Raw genomic sequence first — 18,440 nt, 5'->3', positions numbered from 1 at the left:
CCCTAAGCAATTTCACCTACCACCTTTTCCTTTCTTTCTTCTTCCCCAAGCAAGTTCCAACGTGAGAAACAGCCATTGCCAATACCTGGGTTGATGAAAAACAATCATTGCCAGCGTAAAAAACAGCCATTGTTCTTTGAAAAAAAAATGGGAAATGTTATCCGCACTACCGTATTTTGATGAGGACACTCCTCACTTTATTAAAAGTACTGTATGGCCCGCACCGTAGGATGATCCAAACTGTCCATTAGATGAGCCATAGCCTAAATAGGTTGTGCCCCAAAAACCATTTCCATAGGTTGATCCTAACCCTCCGATCAGAATGTTAGAGGGTTGATCCTAACCCTCTATAGATCAGAGGGTTAGGATCAACCCATGGAAATGATTTTTGGGACACAACCCATTTAGGTTGTGGCCCATCTAATGGACGGTTTGGATCATCCTATGTGGGGGCCATACCATACTTTTAATTAAGTGAGGATTGCCCTCATCAAAATACAGTAGTGTAGACAACATTTCCCAAAAAATATACCATTACTTGCTAAACTACTTGGGTGATAAACATAGCTTCAAGTATGTCTAAATTATGGTTCCAAGAGTGATACTTGTGATGGGGACATTCTAATAGTATGAAATTGGTTTTGAAACTGATCATGAGTGTTTTAAACCTTTGGAACCATTACATAGGCCCTGGAACCACTAGGGAACCATATTATAGTTGTTCTGAGGTGTTAAGTGGTTCGAAGAGTCTAAATTATGGTTCCAAGAGTGCTACTTGTGATTGGGACATTATAATAGTATGAAATTGGTTTTGAAACTGATCATGAGTGTTTTAAACATTTTGGAAAAATTACATAGTCTCCGGAACCACTTGAGAACCATATTATAGTTGTTCCGAGGTGTTAAGTGGTTCCAAGAGTCTAAATTATGGTTCCAAGAGTGGTACTTGTGATGGGGACATTCTAATAGTATGAAATTGGTTTTGAAACTGATCATCAGTGTTTTAAACCTTTTGGAACCATTACATAGGTTCCGGAACCACTTGGGAACCATATTATAGTTGTTCTGAGGTGTTAAGTGGTTCCAAGAGTATAAATGATGGTTCCAAGAGTACTACTTGTGATTGGGACATTCTAAAAGTATTTTGCAACTGATCATGAGTGTTTTAAACCTTTTGGAACCATTACATAGGCCCCGGAACCACTTGGGAACCATATTATGGTTGTTCCGAGGTGTTAAGTGGTTCCAAGAGTCTAAATTATGGTTTCAAGAGTGGTACTTGTGATGGGGACATTCTAATAGTATGAAATTAGTTTTGAAACTGATCATGAGTGTTTTAAACCTTTTGGAACCATTACATAGGTTCCGGAACCACTTGGGAACCATATTATAGTTGTTCTGAGGTGTTAAGTGGTTCCAAGAGTCTAAATGATGGTTCCAAGAGTACTACTTGTAATTGAGAATTTTTTCATACGTAATCAAACAATGAAAAAGCACGCATGAAATTTTGGAAAAAAAAATTCTTTTCCAAACTTTTCCCAAAAATTTCCTGAAATCCAAACAGGGTCGAAGGGAAATGATATTTCTACCCTCTCAGCTAAATCTAATAAAATGGTGATAATTTTAATTTGATTATTTTAATTTTTTCATACACAGGTGCCGACTCGATTGCTGCAGATCTTAAGAAGCAAGAGATGGTGATCGTAGGCAAGGAACTTTGTTTTTATGTAGGTAGCTTCTTTAATTGGATTTTGGTGTCGTTGTCCAAACGTACAAGCGCTTGTGACATTGGCATAAGAATCTGAGGTTGAATTGATAAGAATCACTCAAGTTTTTTATTCAAATGTGATAGAGAAGGGAGAGGTGGAGATGTGTAAAATTATTTTGTAATGTGTTTGCGACATGTAGGGGTATTATAGGAGTAAATAGTGTAAATAGTGGGCACTTTGACTACGTTTGGTTGTTTCCCATGGAACCACGTATAGCGTGAGGTGGGCCATGAGACCCCCACGCCCCTGCCGCAACGACTTGCAAAATCCCGTGACTTTGGTCGTTCACTTTTTCTTTGATATTTCCACCCTTTCCTTAGTGTAACAAGATTCTTGTTGTACACTCCCACGTTGATAGACGTCCCCTTCTCCCTTGTGGGGGGCCCAGAATCATTACTCAAGACAACACGAAAAGATCAGAAAAGTCATCCAACTCCTACATCATCATTCTGACTAAATAGTAAATACTATGAGACGTTCTTACTTCTTAATATAAGACACGCATCTAGACCACCGTCGACATTAATATCAACGGTCTTGATTTCACATACGGCTCCCCTATGCCTCACAACTGCAGTTTGATTGATTATCCCAAGTCATTTTATTTTCACGATGGGGCCGGCCAAATCCCAACCGAATGAAGGGTTTGGATCACGCTAATGTCATGAAAGTGGGCCCAGATTAGGCTTCTTATATCGTCTCACATTGAGACGTCTCATATTATGATGCCCTTCATTTTCTCACTTTTCTCCTGTTACTGTCAGTCGAAGTAAAACAGAGGTAGTCTCTCCACACGCTCGAGAGAGAAAACCGCAGCCCTGTCGGAAAAAAGATCAAATCAAATCTCCTAGAGTGAAGTGTAGGGACCAATCATTAAAATTAAATATTAATTATGTTTAATAGGTTGATTAAATAACTTCGTTTCGAAGGGCTTTTGAGACTTGATTTTTGTCAGACTCTATGTGTGTCGACTTTGTGGATCTCTTAAGATGTGTATTTAGCACATAGTGCTTGGACCCACAAGTTATTTAATAACTTATAAATTTTTGGGAGCCTAATTGATGGGTTGTAGGTCTGAAAAACTGGTGGGACGATCCATCAATGAAAATTGGACCACTTTAAGAATATTTAATGCTGGACCCGATAGTACTAAAAGTCACTATTTAATATGATTAATTCTGAGTCAATTTGCGGTAATTGAAGGTTTTTGGAGCCGTACCCGCGGGTACTCCTGACCCGCAGGGGTACGGGTACCAATTTCATTACCCGCGAAAAAAAATACTCGTATCCGTGACCTGTGGGTGGGTCTGGGTCGGGTGTTGGTGCCCGCTGGTTACTCGCCATTCGGTTTCCAACTTTTTATTCTTAAGGCCTAAACACTAAATAGTAAAAAATAGACTATGAGGGCGGGCCAACAAAACAAGTCAAAGCAATTAGACTATGTGACCGGTATCTTTGGTTGTACCAAATCAAACACTTGTTAAAGTGAATGAAAAATTATATGATGAATGGGCGTATAAACATGTACTCATCATCCCATCTTTGATATTTGATCCAACAGCGGCTGACTTGTTAAGAATCTGCTGTTGGATTAAATATCAAGGCTTGTACATCCATTGTACCATCTTTATGTGTTCATACACCCATTCATCATATAATTTCTTTTGGTAAATATATATATATATATATATATATATATATATATATATATATATATATATATATATATATAAAATTTCTTCTTTAAATTTGCCGGGTTACCCACGGGTATACCCGTACCCGCCCGAGTGGGTTCCGGGTTCATGAAAGGCTACCCGTACCCGCACCGGTATTTCTTACGCGTACCCGCTGGTATCCAAACCCGCACGGGTTGTACCTGTACCCGCGAGGGTTACCCATTTGCCAAGTCTACTGTATGATGGCCTGTATTCCACCATATCATCTGCACAAGTATTTCCTCTTCTGTAAAATCCTCTGGCTATGATGGCTTGTATTCCACCATATCATCAGCACAAGTATTTCCTCTTATGTAAAATCTTCTTTTTCTCTTTCTTCACGTCCTTTCCTCATATACCTGAGACGTGGACTGTTGGGCTATGGCATTAATGCTTATCATGGAGATAAAGATTCACACACACACACACAAACACGAAATAGGCTCCAATTGCAAGGGAATCGCAATGATCATAGCAACATGTTCTAAAACTGATAGAGACATGTCATATTCACTCAGTAGATTAATGGTCGTGTGTTTATCTCCAATATTTTTTATAATATTGGGATATTTTATAATTATTTTTATGAAACGACAAATACCAAAATGGTATCAAAATTTTGAAAAATCAACTAGACATTTTCATTTTTAAATTTTTATCGCAAAATATCTCTATAAATTTACAATATTATTTGTTGCCTTACCCTGATTCTTAAATTTTTAAAGTTTTATATACTTAAATATTTTATTTTTTAGTTTTTCTCCTGATATAAACCCAAAATTAACTTAAAACTTAAAATATCCCGAGATACACCCTCCCAAGAAATTCCAAAGACAAATACTTGTGACTATCAACATAGTATCAACAAGGGAAAGGGAAGATTGAAGAAAAATACGGAATGTGGATAGTTTCCAAAAGTTTCCACACGAAAAGAGCATCTTTTATCTTATCAACGTAACACGCACGAATCTTGAAAAGGTGGTGGGAAAAAGACCCTATTGCCCTTCCTGACACCATCAGAGCCAAAAAAAGCTGCCTCCGATTTTGTGGAAGATAGAATACGGCATTCTCTTTGATTGGATTCAAGTCATTTAAAAGTACGGGTCGAGTAGTGAATAATGTTGCCGTCCTTATATTAAAGACCGGGAAGGGATTGACTAACACGGTAAAAACGCTGGTGGTAAATTCAATAACGTTGCCATTTCTGAGCTAAAGGTTTCCATTCGTTGGCAACGACGGGCCGAGGAACGTTGCCTTTTCTGAGTTTAAGATTTCCGTTCGTTGGCAACGACGGGCCGAGGAACGTTGCCTTTTCTGAGTTTAAGATTTTCATTCGTTGGCAACGACAGGCTGAGGAGTGTTGCCGGTATATTCTTAATAACGTTGTCGTTTCTGAGTTTAAGGTTTCCATTCGTTAGCAACGACGGGCCAAGGAACGTTGCCGGTATATTCTTAATAACGTTGTCGTTTCTGAGTTTAAGGTTTCCATTCGTTGGCAACGACGTGCCAAGGAACGTTTCCGGTATATTCTTAATAGCGTTGCCATTTCTGAGTTTAGGGTTTCTGTTCGTTGGCAACGACGAGCCGAGGAACGTTGCCAGTATATTCTTAATAACGTTGTCGTTCTTAGCTTAAGGTTTCCGTTCGTTGGCAACGACGGGCCGAGGAACGTTACCGGAATATTCGTAATAACGTTGTCATTTCTGAGTTTAGGGTTTCTGATCGTTGGCAACGACAGGCCGAGGAACGTCGCCGGTATATTCTTTTGCCATTCTTAGCTTAGAGTTTTTGTTGGTTGGCAAGGACGGGCCTAGGAACGTTGCCGGTATATACTTGATAACGTGGCCGTTCTTAATAACGTGAGGGTGCTTAATAATAGGGTTTCCTTGATAACGTGGCCGGTATACTAATATTAAATGTCAACCGAGAAAGAGACATGTTGAACTCTGATGGTGTCAGGAAGGGAAATATGGTCTTTTTTCCACCAGGTTTTCAAGGTTCGTGTGTGTTACATTGATAAGATCAAATGTGCCCTTTTTGCATTGAAACTTTTTGGAATTATCCTCATTTCGTATTTTTCTCGGAAGATTTCCAGTAAACTGAAAACTTATAAAGTTTATACTTTGAATATTTGAATTTGAGTGAGGTAATGGAAAGATTTTGAGTTTGGATTTGAATATGGTTGTCTCACGCTTACTGAACGTGGGGGTCCTAGAGGTCAGGGCTAAGCTTATCTTGGGCTCTAACTCAACTTACGTCAGGAAAAGTACCAATAAGTAGGGGTGTTCATTATTCGGTTATAACCGAATACCTGAACCAAACCGAATTGGTTTGGTCGGTTTGGTTTTGTTTTTTTCCTTTTCGGTTCGGTTTCGGTTATTTTTTTTGGAAAATTCGGTTATTTGGTTTCGGTTATCTCAAAAAAAAAATTCGGTTAACCGAATTATGGACAAAAATCATTATTTTTCCATAAAAAAGTGCTATATGGGCACTCCGTAGGATGATCAAAACCGTCCATTTGATTGATCACAAACTTAATTAGGTTGTGCTCAAAAACTAATTTCAATAGGATGATCCTAGCCCTCTGATCCAAGCCGAGATTTTACCTTTTGTCCTCTTTTTCTCCCACTATTCGGTTATTCAGTTATAACCGAATTCGAATTTTTAATCGGTTCGGTTTCAGTTATCAAAATTTGATAACCGAAATTATTTCGGATATCAAATTTCGGTCTATTCGATTCGATTATAACCGAAGAAACACCCCTACCATTAAGTTGAGTCCCTCAAACCCTAGAAATTGTCCGTATGTCTTGGGTACTATGAGCTTAAGTGCTAAAGGGGTATGCATTAATTATGAAATGAAGAGTCCTGAAATGATTTTAAAAGTTAGCCTACAATGGTGAGAAAGTGAAAATTTGAAGATGCAATCTCAAGTTTGGAATCAATTAAAACAGAAAATATTATTTTGCAATAAACAATTACAGCACAATTGCATGAACAGATGACCCAAAACTGACTATTATGAGATTCTAGAGAACTGATTAGAATGGCCAATTAATTCTATGCAAATACTGGGCTAAATATAGTAATAAGTTTAAAAGTAACAAAGAGGTCTGGACCCAACAATGAGCTGAATAGTGCAAGAGACAACTGGATACTTTTTATGAAATAGTAAGAACTGATTCTAGACTTGAAGAAACCAAATTTTAATGTAATGGCTGATGTGACATGAATATAATAACATAAGAAATCCGGAGGAATTGAGAAGTTTCTGATAATCGATTGAAGTAACTTTGAAAGAACTAACTAATCAAGGGGGAAATGGCTGTTGGGGAGAATCAATTAGGGATTTTAAGGGCAGTCAAAATAGGATCTGATTTGGGAAAAACATCATTTTTGGTGAAAATCTCACTTGAGTTGGGAAAATAGTCGTTGAAAAGGGTGATTGGCGGTGGAATAAGGTGAAGAAGGCAACTTTACAAAATTGGTAGGATTTTGAGGGGATTTTCGTAGCTTGATTTGGGGGAAAATGGCTGCTTTGATAAATCTTGGAAGAACTGAAATTAGAATCCCATTTTTTAAAGAGACAATGGCATGTTTTGTAAATAGAATGTGATGTTTGCCCTTTTCTATACTTAAAAGATGCCCTAAGGCATACCCTGTAATTATGACTGAGTTTTGGGTGTTTTAGTTTAAAATGGGGAGGGGCATGGCTTGTAAATGATGGGAAGATTATAGGTATTTTGGTTGTTTTATAATAAAAAAATGAACTTAAAAATTCACGTGCTTACATAAACATCAATAAAAGAAGCATTAAAGAGGATACAATTTCTTTGAAAGGTATTAAAAAGGATATAATGAAAGAAGCAATGACAAGACCCACATCACTGGCATATGTGTGATCTGTGTAAGTGTTGTGTGTGTGGCAGAGAGAGAGAGAGAGAGAGAGAGAGAGAGAGAGAGAGAGAGGTATTGTGAGGCTTGTACACGGTAGAGCTCACCCTCAGACCTTAAAAGCTAGTCGTTAAGGGGAGGGTGCCCAAGTCTTTATAAGCCTATCCACATCTCTCTCACTCTTCCGATGTGGGATCTTTTGCTTTTGTGTTGAACCCCAACAGGACTAACTATGGAGAAGTACTGGGCGTTCAATGCCCGATGTAACAGAGCTTAATAGAGAAATACATGAATTCTAGATTCAAGAACACCAAACAATACAAAAGAGCTTCAGTTATCAGAAAAGAATCCATTGAAATGATGAGGAAGCTATAGATAGAGAGGAATTTACTAAATTTACACAAAGATCCTAGATGAACTCAATGAGTAGTGGAGACTAAGTAGCAATGGAGCTTTCATACAATGTAGACGTTTCAAGGGAACACAAAAATTCTTGACCCTCCATCGACTGAGTTTGAAGTTCAAACACCTTTTGATTGGAAATTCACAAGAAACGTTTTATTAAACAACGTTAAGGCATACACCGCGAAACAACCAATTAATCCCTCTTAAGCTATGAGTATTGGTGTTACTTAATAAATTTTAATTCAACACCCCTCTCATGTGTGATTCTACCTTTTTGGGTTGGCAGTACATGTGGATTTTTTATATCAAGTAGTTGTGTTTTTGAATGGCAGGGACGCCTTCCATGTGAAAAGAACCAAATATTACTCCAAAAGCTTATGCTATCAGAGTTGGTGTTATTTAATAATTTATACTTCAACATACACAAATCACTCTAATGCTCACTTTAGAGAATGAATTGGTGAAATTACATGATTGCACTGGACAAGTGGCGGCATTTGATTTGACCCTGTCTTCCAGAGATTCCACTTATGTGGTAGAATTACTTAATTATCCCTGGCCATGTGGTGGTTCATTATTGGGTGGTTATTTTCAGCCCCATCAATTTTAGTGCTCTACAAAATAAGTATTGGAAGTTATATGCTATTGTGAACTATCTAAAAAATGTGTTACAATTCCACATATTTCTCGGTGTTGCGTTAGGTGTGAATATATGACTACAAGTAAATTCCAGGGCTAATGCCAGTCCGGCCAGGAGTGCCTCATACTCGGCCTCGTTGTTGGAAGCATCGAAGTGGAGTTTCAGAGCATATTCCACTAGAAATTTATCGGGTCCGGCCAAGACCAATCCTGCTCCTCTTCCGCCTGCATTGGCTGATCCATCGATAAACAACATCCATAGATATTGTTTTTCTTATTCATCTTTTATCTCCTCCTGCCCCCCCCAAGTCTTTGGTCTGAGCCGTGCATTCTACCACAAAGTCGGCAAGTACTTGCGACTTAATTGCGGGGCGAGGTCGCACTTGTCTGTCAAATTCACCAAGTTCTACCGTCCAATTGATTAATCGTCCCGAAGTGTCGGGTTTTTGAAGGATTTTGAGCAATAGTTGATCGGTAAGAACAACTACGATGTGGGCTTGAAAGTATGGATGTAATTTTCTGGCGGCAACGACTACAGCAAATGCAAACTTTTCGATGTTCTGATACCTTGTTTCAGCGTCGTGTAGTACTCGGCTGACAAAATATATGGGGTACTCGGTTCTTTGCCCTTGCCTGACAAGTACGGCGCTGACAGCTAGAGAGCTTACCGTTAGATAGAGGTATAACTCTTCATTCGGTAGTGGTTTCATCAACACCGGAGGAGACTGGAGGTAGTGGTTTCATTCGGTAAGCTAGAGAGCTTACCGCTAGATAGAGGCATACGCCTTATGCTCGTAAATTGTTGATTCTCCTGAGGCCAGTCCTCCAGCGATTACATCGATGCTTCCTGCAATTCTGAGTGGAGCGTCGGTCCTTATGTCCAGGAGTTGTCTAACCTTGAAAATCTGTCTGGTTTGGTTAGTCCAGACAATCGATTGGGTTGGATTAGAAGGACCGGACGTCTTTGGAACCTCGAATTTATGGGAAGGTCCATTATTCTTCGGGTTCAACAAGTATTTATCGACTCACCCGAGCCCTACCAACCTTTCGATTTTATTCTTCAGATTATAACAATCATCTGTTGTGTGACCATGGTCGCCATGAAAATGGCAATATTTGCTAGTATTACGCTTTCGACCGGTACCTTTCATCTTTGGTGGCCATTGGAGATCCTCCTTTCCTCGGATGTCATAAAGGATATTTGCAACGGATGTATTTAAAGGAGTATAGTTGTACCTTTTGAACTATTGCGACAGAGCCCGGTTACCAGATTGTGACTGTCGATTATCAGATCGAGGAGGTTTAGCCTGACCATTATTCGAACGAGCCTCCTCCTTCCGTTTCTCCGGAGCTTTGGCGAGTTCTAATTCTCTCTCCATGGCGAAAGATTATTCGTTGTTGACATATTTGTCTGCTACCGCCATTAGTTCTTGAAGATTTCGAGGAGGGTCGATATTCAGGGCTACCTTGAGATCCCTGTCGTGGACTGCCGATTTCATCGCTGCTCTAACCATCTCCTGGTTAAGGTCTTTGATTTGTGATAATTCAACCCTAAACCAACCTATAAAAGATCATAAGGTTTTTTTCTTTCCTTGACGGAGAGCGAGGAGCACGTCGGCAGGTTTTTTCTGTGGCCGACTATTGGCGAAGTAGGTTACAAATTCCCTACCTAGCTCTCGAAAAGAGGATATGGAGTTAGGTTTAAGGCGACCATACCAACTATTCACTCCTCTTTTCAAATATGAAGAGAAGGCGCGACACATAGTTATGTCGTTAGCACCTTTAAATTCCATCGCCCTCTTATAGGATTGAAGATATTCCAATGGATCCGTTGTACCATCGTAGTGATCAACTCTCGGTAGGTCGAAATTCGGTATCAATTGAGCCTGTGCTATGGTCTCTATGAACGGTGACTGAATTTCATCATCCCATTCAGTTAGGAGGTCCGGTTCGTAAGGTTTCTTAATATGGTGTTGCATCTCCCTGACTTGTCGCTGAAGTTCGGCAAGGAGTCCCGAGTCAGGCGCATTAATTCCGTCTCTCAAATTGTGATGCATGTTGTCTTGTCTTTGGTTCGGGTTTCCTGCGCTATTAGCCCTTTGGGGGACGTTGTTGTTCTGGGTTGGAATACGCCTACAAGTTAATTCCAGTGCTCGTCGGTCGTTCGCCCCCGTTTTCATGATTCAGCCTAAGACTACTAATCGAAGCAGAAGGTCAGTGATTTACTGGCCTTCGACTGCGAGGGTTTCTGCCCTCAGGCGATTCGTCTAGTTCTTCCTCTAAATGCGGATTCCTCACTTCTGCGATTAGTGGAGGAATATTGACATTTTGAACTATCGCTGCGGGGTGGTAAACATCTCAATATTTCCTGAAGGGCGACCGAAATGTTCCCCACTTGCGATGCAAGTTGGTTGAACATGGTTATAGGGACTGGAGTAGTATCGTCGTTATTAAGCGTTTCCTCCGGAACTTGATTCTCGGGGATTGTAGCCTGTGCTTGACTCCTGGTCATTACTTCTTCGCCTTGTGGGTTAGTTGCGACGGATTTCGAAGTTTTTGATCTTGAATTCGTCATGGTGGTCCCACGGATGGCGCCAATTTGATGATGTCGAAATCTGCTCTATACGATCTAGTAGTGATAGAGTTATTCCTGTAAGCAACTTGTACTCACAGAAAGATGTTAGAAGTACCGAAATTATGATACTTCAATATTTAAGCTAGAAATCGGAATCACAGGCAAATTGAAGGGAAGAAGATGGGATTCAGGAGCATTACCAACAAAGAAGAGGGGGAGATGATTGTGACTGAACCTGGTCTTCCCAAGTTGCCTATGTACCCCTTTATTGAGGATCAAGTCTAACGTAGTTCCATTATGAATATGAGGATCCCTTTTATAGAGAATAGAGTCCATGATGATTAGAATCTTACTATTTTAGGAGTCTTTCCTAATAATGGGTCTCATTTTCATGGAAAGCCACCGCCTTAGGGCGTGTTACCTCTTTGAGGGGCGGTTTCCCAAATATGGTCGTTGCTATTTATAAGGAGAGGATAAGATTGTGTTATCCTTCCTATAGGTTGGCTCCTAATCATTCGGAGGTGCCACGTGTTGTTCATCCAGGGTTAATGCCGATTTTACCCCCAACACTCACCATATAAAATCTCCAAATTAAAGACCTGTCAACTTTTTTTTTCCTGGAGAGCAGCACTCTCCCACTCTCTCTATAATTATACATTTCTTTCTAACTAGTTGTATACCCCTGCGTTGCACATGAACGAAAAACAAAGAAAAACAAAGAATCAAATAAAACCAACCTAACCTGGAAAAGAAAATAGGAAAAAGTATAATAGAAAATAAAAGGATTGTTGATGGCTGTATTGATAAACCAACCTAGAACCCTAATTTCACTCTTCACCCCCCGCCCCCCCCCAAAAAAAAAAAATTAATAAAATAAAAACCCAATCCCCTATAAAACGATAAACCAACCTGGAATCCTAATTCCCCAAATACAACTCAATCCTCCAGGTTTAAAGGGAACAATATGGCAGTTTAATTAGCACATGAAAGAAGCAATCAAAATTAAACTGACTTCTATGATTTCGATTTCAAGTATTGGGCATGGGTAAAGGGTTAAAGCCTCCTTAACCTGAACCAGAGTAAATATACAGCTGAAAGTGGGGGATGGATGTATTAAAGCCTCTCTAAGCTGAACCACACTAACAGGGAACTAACTATTATGAACCCGAATCGATTCGTAACGGATTTGATCCTCTCAGAGGGAAGATCGGCCTCTTGACCCTCTTGGAGGGAAGGCTCCTCCTCCTTTGTGCTGCAAGACACAGTTCACTGGAATATTTTCTTCATTCCCCTAAAAAAGCAGGGTACAAGTTATTTATAGAAAAGCCCTAATCTATACAATCGTTATCTCTAAGACTCCTACACATCCAAAGCAATATGAAGCAATTCCTACTGTTAATAAAATCTAAACTAATTTATTCCAGCACAAGTTGCTCCAATCTAGGCACGTAACACTAACCTGGGAGCAAAATCTCCTCTTCCTCTGTCTCTCTAAAAGTTTGTGTTAGGCCCAAAATTGGTAACAGATACGACAGTGACGAAAGAGCGGATCTTGTGGGCCCAAGATACTGAACGGGAGGTATTATGCCTTGCACAAGATCGCACGAGGTCAGAAGACCAATTTGGAGTCGTTGCTCCGGACGGGCCCTTCGACACTCAAGTCAGTACGAGTAGAGGAGCAGAGCCAAAACTTGATGTTGGTAGTTTAGAAGTTATTACCCTTTCCTTTGAGCCTTTTGAGGCCTTTTATAGTGAGAGCCCTGGGGTGGTTGGATTACCTACCCCAAGAGCGGTGTTAGCCCTTTTGTGGGTCTAGGTTTATCTGCTCTTGGCAGATTTACCAGACTACCCCTGGGCAGGTGCAGAATTTATGGTGGGCCCTTCTTGGGCCACGTGTCAACAACCATTTGGTTGTTGCTTTTCATACCCCATCAGTTGCCCCCCGGTTCTCCGAGTCATTGTAGTGACTTGGGGAAGCATGAGAGGCTGTGTCCCTGAGCAGTTGAATGAGTCGGTGTTCGGGATGAAGCGCATCCGGCCAGCTTTCGATGTCTCGCCCAATTCAGGATGGCCGAAAATATGAAGTGAAAAGATCTGGCCTGCCGGGCCTTCTACATGGCCCGGGACGACCAGGGAAATGAAGTGAAAGGATCTGTCCGGCCAAGCCATTTGTTCGGCCTGGGACGACAAGAAACATAGACTGTAATATCTGTCCGGCCAAGCCATCTGTCCGACCTGGGACTGTCAGAAACATGAAGTGTGAAAAATCTATCCGGCCTGGGATGGCCAAAAACATGAAGTGTAATATCTGTCCGACCAAACCATCTGTCCGGCCTGAGACGGCTAGAAACATGGACTGTAATATCTGTCCGGCCAAGCCATCTGTACAGCCTTGGATGGTCAGAAACATGAAGTGTGATAATCTGTCCAGCCCGGGACGGCCAGAAACATGGACTGTAATATCTGTCCAGCCAAGCCATCTGTCTGGCCTGGGATGGTCAGAAACATGAAGTATGATAATCTGTCCGATCAAGCCTTCTGTCCGGCCTGGGACGGCCAGAAACATGGAATGTAATATCTTTCCGGCCAAACCATCTGTCCGGCCTGGGACGGCTAGAAACATGGATTGTAATATCTGTCCGGCCAAACTTGCTGCACGACCTGGGATGACCAGAACTGTGAAGCGCGGTAATCGGTCCGGCCAAGCCTTCTGTACTGCCTGGGACGAGCAGATTTTTGTCGTTTTATGAAACGCGTCATATCCTGGACGGCTTGGGACGGGCAGATTTTTATCGTTTTATGAAATGCGTCATATCCTGGCCGGCTTGGGACGAGCAAATTTTTGTCGTTTTATGAAACGCGTCATATCCTGGCCGGCTTGGGACTTGCAGATTTTTATCATTTTATGAAACGCGTCATATCCTGGTCAGCTTGGGACGAGCAGATTTTTGTCGTTTTATGAAACGCGTCTATCCTGACCGGCTTGGGACGGGCAGACTTTTGTCGTTTTATGAAACGTGTCATATCCTGGCCGGCTTGGGAGGAGCAGATTTTTGTCGTTTTATGAAACGCGTCATATCCTGGCCGGCTTGGGACGGGCTCAAACACTTGAAAGTTTTTCCATATTCAACTTGTACGTATATTCATAGAAGGTACGCACATAGGCTACATACGTACGTATTATACGTATCCCTATACGTATACGCACGCTCGCCTCGTAAGGTGTACCCCGCTTCATTAATGAGGGGCACGTGGCACTGCCTGGTTCGCGAACGCAATCGCCTGAAGCCTCACAAGGCTTTAAGAAGCGGTATTCACCTTTATTTTTTACTTTTCACTTTTTACTTCTGCCTCTCTTTTGCTCTGCCTGCTCGGCTGTGGTAGCTTGTGGTCGCGGTCGTCTGCGAATTAGGAGCCTCTCTTTGGACCGGTAATTTTCTTTTTAGCGCGTCTTCATTTCTCTTTTTTATTTTTCTTGATGTCCAGTAGTTCTAGTTCTGAGTCGAACTCTAGATCCTCCTCGGGGGAATCCACTTCCGTTAGCAGTTCAGGGTCTAGTTCGTCGAACAGGATCGAATCTAATCCGACCAGAGTTCCGGGCCCACAGATGGCAGGCCATAGGGCGGATGTAGTTTCCCTTGACGAGCTCGCAGATAGCGGGGACGAGGTGATTTTAGATTTAAACACCACCCATGTCCGAACAGATAGCCCCTACCGTGCAGGGGCAAGTGAGGGGAGTTATATGGCTGGGGCGTCTTCTTCTTTCATTCCGGGCCGGGCCGTAGAGGTCATAGCTGAGGCTCAAATGGACGCCAATCCTCAGTACAATAATGAGGCTCTTTACGAGGAGAATATCCTTGAAGAGTCCAAACTAGGGGAGATTAGGGATAGGTATTGCATTCCTAAGCGGTTCAGGTTGAGAGGGCCAATAGAGGGAGATAGGGCTAGCAACGACAGTACTGATGTCTGTGTTTACGACGAGGCCTTAAGGGCCAGACTTAGGTTCCCAATACATCCCTTTTTGCTGAGATCCTCCAATATTACAGCCTTGCCACGGCGCAAGTTGCGCCGAACTCATGGAGAACGCTGGTCGGCTTTATGTACCTGGTCCGGGGTCGTCTCCAAAGGAACTTGTCCATACCGCTGTTCCGTATGTGCGCGCATCTGAAGAGGCATAAGGACGGAGGTTGGATCTACATCAGCCAGAGTCTCGAGGTGAAGATGATCACTGCCATCCCAACCTCCATACATAACTGAAAAAACAGGTTCCTCTATGTCGAGGACAGCGAGCCTACCGGACCCTGGACGGTTCCTTTAAGATGGTCCACCCCCGACACGCTTGCGTTGAGTTGCGTGAAGTAGTCTATAACAACTACGACGAATTCACGCCTTCCGGATGCAGGTGGAAAAGGGCCCAAAATGTCCATCCCCCATACTGCACAAAGGAGTGGGCTGATGATCAGGGCCATAGGTACTGCCTTTTGATGAATGATGGGAGAGAATTTCTGACATCTCTCGCACTTTTTAACCAGGTCCAAAGCGTCTCTCCTCAAGGTTGGCCAGTACAGGCCTCTTAAAAGTACTTTGATGGCGAGGGCCTTGCCCCCCATGTGCTCTCCGCAAATTCCTTCATGGGTCTCCTGCAGAGTGTACGCGGCGTCACTTGGCCGGAGGCATTTCAGGTATGGAAGAGTGTACGACCTTTTGTACAGGTTCTCACCATTTAGGGAAAACCTTGCTGCTCTTTGTACCACTTTGCGGGCCTCTTTCTTTCCTTCAAGAAGTTTCCCACCACGCAGGTAATCAATGATTTCATCCATCCAGCACGGCTCGTAGTCGACCTGCATTATTTCTATGGCCTCGTTGTCAATACTCGACTTCTTCAAAAACTCCATGCAAATACTCCCGAGAGCGGTGTAACCAGAAGCTGCTAGTTTGGATAGCACGTCTTCTTTTGTATTTTCCGTTCTGGAGATTCTGATGACCTCAAAGCTTTTGAATTTGCTGGCTAGAAGGCGGACCTTGGCAAGATATTTATTCATACGCTCGTCGCGGGCCTCGTAGACTCCTTGGGAGTCGCAATACACCTTCAGCCTTTGGGCACGAGTCTGGACCGCCAGGTTCATTCCAGCGATGAGAGCCTCATATTCTGCCTCATTGTTGGACGCACGGAATCCGAACCTTAGTGCGTAGTCCAAAACGAAGTTCTCAGGCCCAGTAAGAATCAAGCCGGCTCCACAACCATTTCTGCTTGAAGATCCGTCCACATATACTTCCCAGAGCACCTCGGGCGACATATCCTGTTCCGCTGGTACAGTGGCGCTTTCTGTTCTTACAGGAGTAGCCGCCTCAGCTTCTACTTGTCTCCCAGGTGTAGTTATCTCCTCTACAACTGGAGTTTCGACAATTTCGGACGCGATGCTTTGCTGGGGGATGGTGCATTCTGCAACGAAATCTGCCAATACTTGAGCTTTTATCGCCGATCTGGGCAGGTATTGGATATCAAACTCGCTTAGTTCTACGGCCCACTTCACTAGTCGTCCTGAGTTGTCCGGTCTATGGAGAACCTGTCTGAGTGGTTGACCCGTCAAAACTTTTATCGTGTGGGCTTGAAAATACGGCCTCATCTTTCGGGCCGCCATAACAAGAGCATATGCCAACTTTTCAACTCGCTGGTATCTGGTCTCAGCATCATGTAGGACCTTGCTGACATAGTAGATTGGTTTCTGCTGGTTGTGCTCGTCTCGAATCAGCAATGCCGCCAGTGCCATGGGGCTCACCAACAGGTACAAGAGTAGCTCTTCTCCCGGTTCTGGCTTGGCCAACAACGGCGGGGAGGATAAGTACTGCTTCAGCTCTTCGAACGCAACTTGACATTCCTGTGTCCAGGGTGCTGTTTTGATTCCCTTGACTGCAATGAAGAAAGGCAGACATCTTTGTGCGGATTTTGAGACGAAGAGTCCCAATGCGGCTACCATTCCGGTTAGCCGCTGCACTTCCTGAATGGTTTTCGGTTGAGTGAGCTCCACTATTGCCCTGATTTTTTCCGGGTTGGCTTCTATTCCACTTTTGCTTACCATAAACCCCAGAAATTTGCCCGCGCCGACGCCGAAGGTGCACTTTGTGGGGTTGAGTTTCATGTTATGTTGCCTTAAGATGTGAAATGTCTCTTTCAGGTCGGAGACATGATCTTGTGTGCTCTGGCTCTTAACCAACATATCGTCCACATAGACTTCCATGTTGAGGCCGATTTGCTTTTCGAAGAGTTTGTTTACTAGCCTTTGGTATGTTGCCCCTGCATTCTTCAAACTGAAAGGCATAACGCGGTAACAATACGTGCCCTGATCCGTTACAAAGGATGTTTTTGGTACATCCGATTCATACATTCTGATCTGGTTGTATCTGGAGAAGGCATCCATAAAGCTCAGCAGTTCGTGACCCGTGGTAGCATCTATTAGTTGATCGATTTTTGGGAGCAGATAGCTGTCCTTAGGGCAAGCTTTGTTCAAATCGGTGAAGTCAACGCAGGTCCTCCACTTCCCGCTGGCTTTCGTCACCATAACTATGTTTGCAAGCTAGTCCGGATATTGAATTTCTCGAATGAAGTCAGCCTTCAAGAGCCTCTCTACCTCTTCCTTGATCGCTTGGCGCCTTTCTAGGGCAAAATGTCTTATTTTCTGCTTCACAGGTTTGCAGGTGGGGTCAACGTCGATTTTGTGTGTACTGATCTCCGGATCTATGCCAGGCATGTCCGCAGGAGCCCATGCGAAGACGTCTGCGTTGTCTTGAAGAAATTGGGTAAGGTCCTGCTGGGTGCCGCTGTCTAAGGAGGAGCCGATTTGAACAACCTTCTCGGCATTGTCTTGGTATAGAGGAATGGAGATGAGGTCTTTGGCCGGTTCAATTACTTGGGCTTCACCTCTTAGATCAAGCAATTCAATAGGCAATGACTCCGACATATTTTTGCCTTTGAGTGCCATGGCATAGCACTCCTTGGACTGTGGTTGATCCCCTCTGACTTCTCCCATGCCGTTTGGTGTTACAAATTTCATTTTCTGATGATAGGCGGAGGCAAAGGCACGGATGAGGTTCTGGCCGGGTCGTCCCAAGATAGCGTTATAGACCGACGTGCCCTCACTACTAGAAAATTGACCATTGCGAAAGCTTGACAGCGTGGCTCCCCAACAAGGACCGGGAGTTCAATCTGTCCTTCGACTTTAACAACTTCTCCCGAGAAGCCGAATAAATCTGAGTTCGCCGGCCTTAAACGGTCATCTCCTATCATCATCTGTTTAAAGGTGTGATAGTAGAATATGCCAGCCGAGCTCCTGTTGTCGATGAGAATCTTCTTTAATTTCCAGTTCGCGATGAGCATGGTTATGACCAGAGCGTCATCATGGGAGAGTATCAAGTTATCGAGATTCTCATCTAAGAAGGAGATCT

General features: G+C 42.8%; 1 protein-coding gene across 1 annotated transcript; it reads right to left on the bottom strand.

Annotated features, from left to right (window-relative positions):
• Window positions 1-15,268: 15,268 nt before the first annotated feature.
• On the bottom strand, window positions 15,269-17,557 carry LOC143856945 (uncharacterized). The gene has a single exon (XM_077367225.1). The coding sequence runs from the start codon at window positions 17,555-17,557 to the stop codon at window positions 15,269-15,271; it is 2,289 nt and encodes a 762-aa protein (XP_077223340.1).
• Between the last annotated feature and the right edge of the window lie 883 nt (window positions 17,558-18,440).

Source organism: Tasmannia lanceolata, unplaced genomic scaffold (assembly GCF_043159265.1).
Source record: "Tasmannia lanceolata isolate RefF3 unplaced genomic scaffold, GAP_Taslan_0.1 ptg000024l, whole genome shotgun sequence".
Classification (NCBI taxonomy): Eukaryota; Viridiplantae; Streptophyta; class Magnoliopsida; order Canellales; family Winteraceae; genus Tasmannia; species Tasmannia lanceolata.
This window is presented reverse-complemented; position numbering and strand designations above follow the sequence as displayed.

What these genes read in the sequence shown, in the direction of transcription:
- LOC143856945 (XM_077367225.1), bottom strand. Translation starts at nt 17,557, where the DNA reads ATGGTGACGAAAGCCAGCGGGAAGTGGAGGACCTGCGTTGACTTCACC.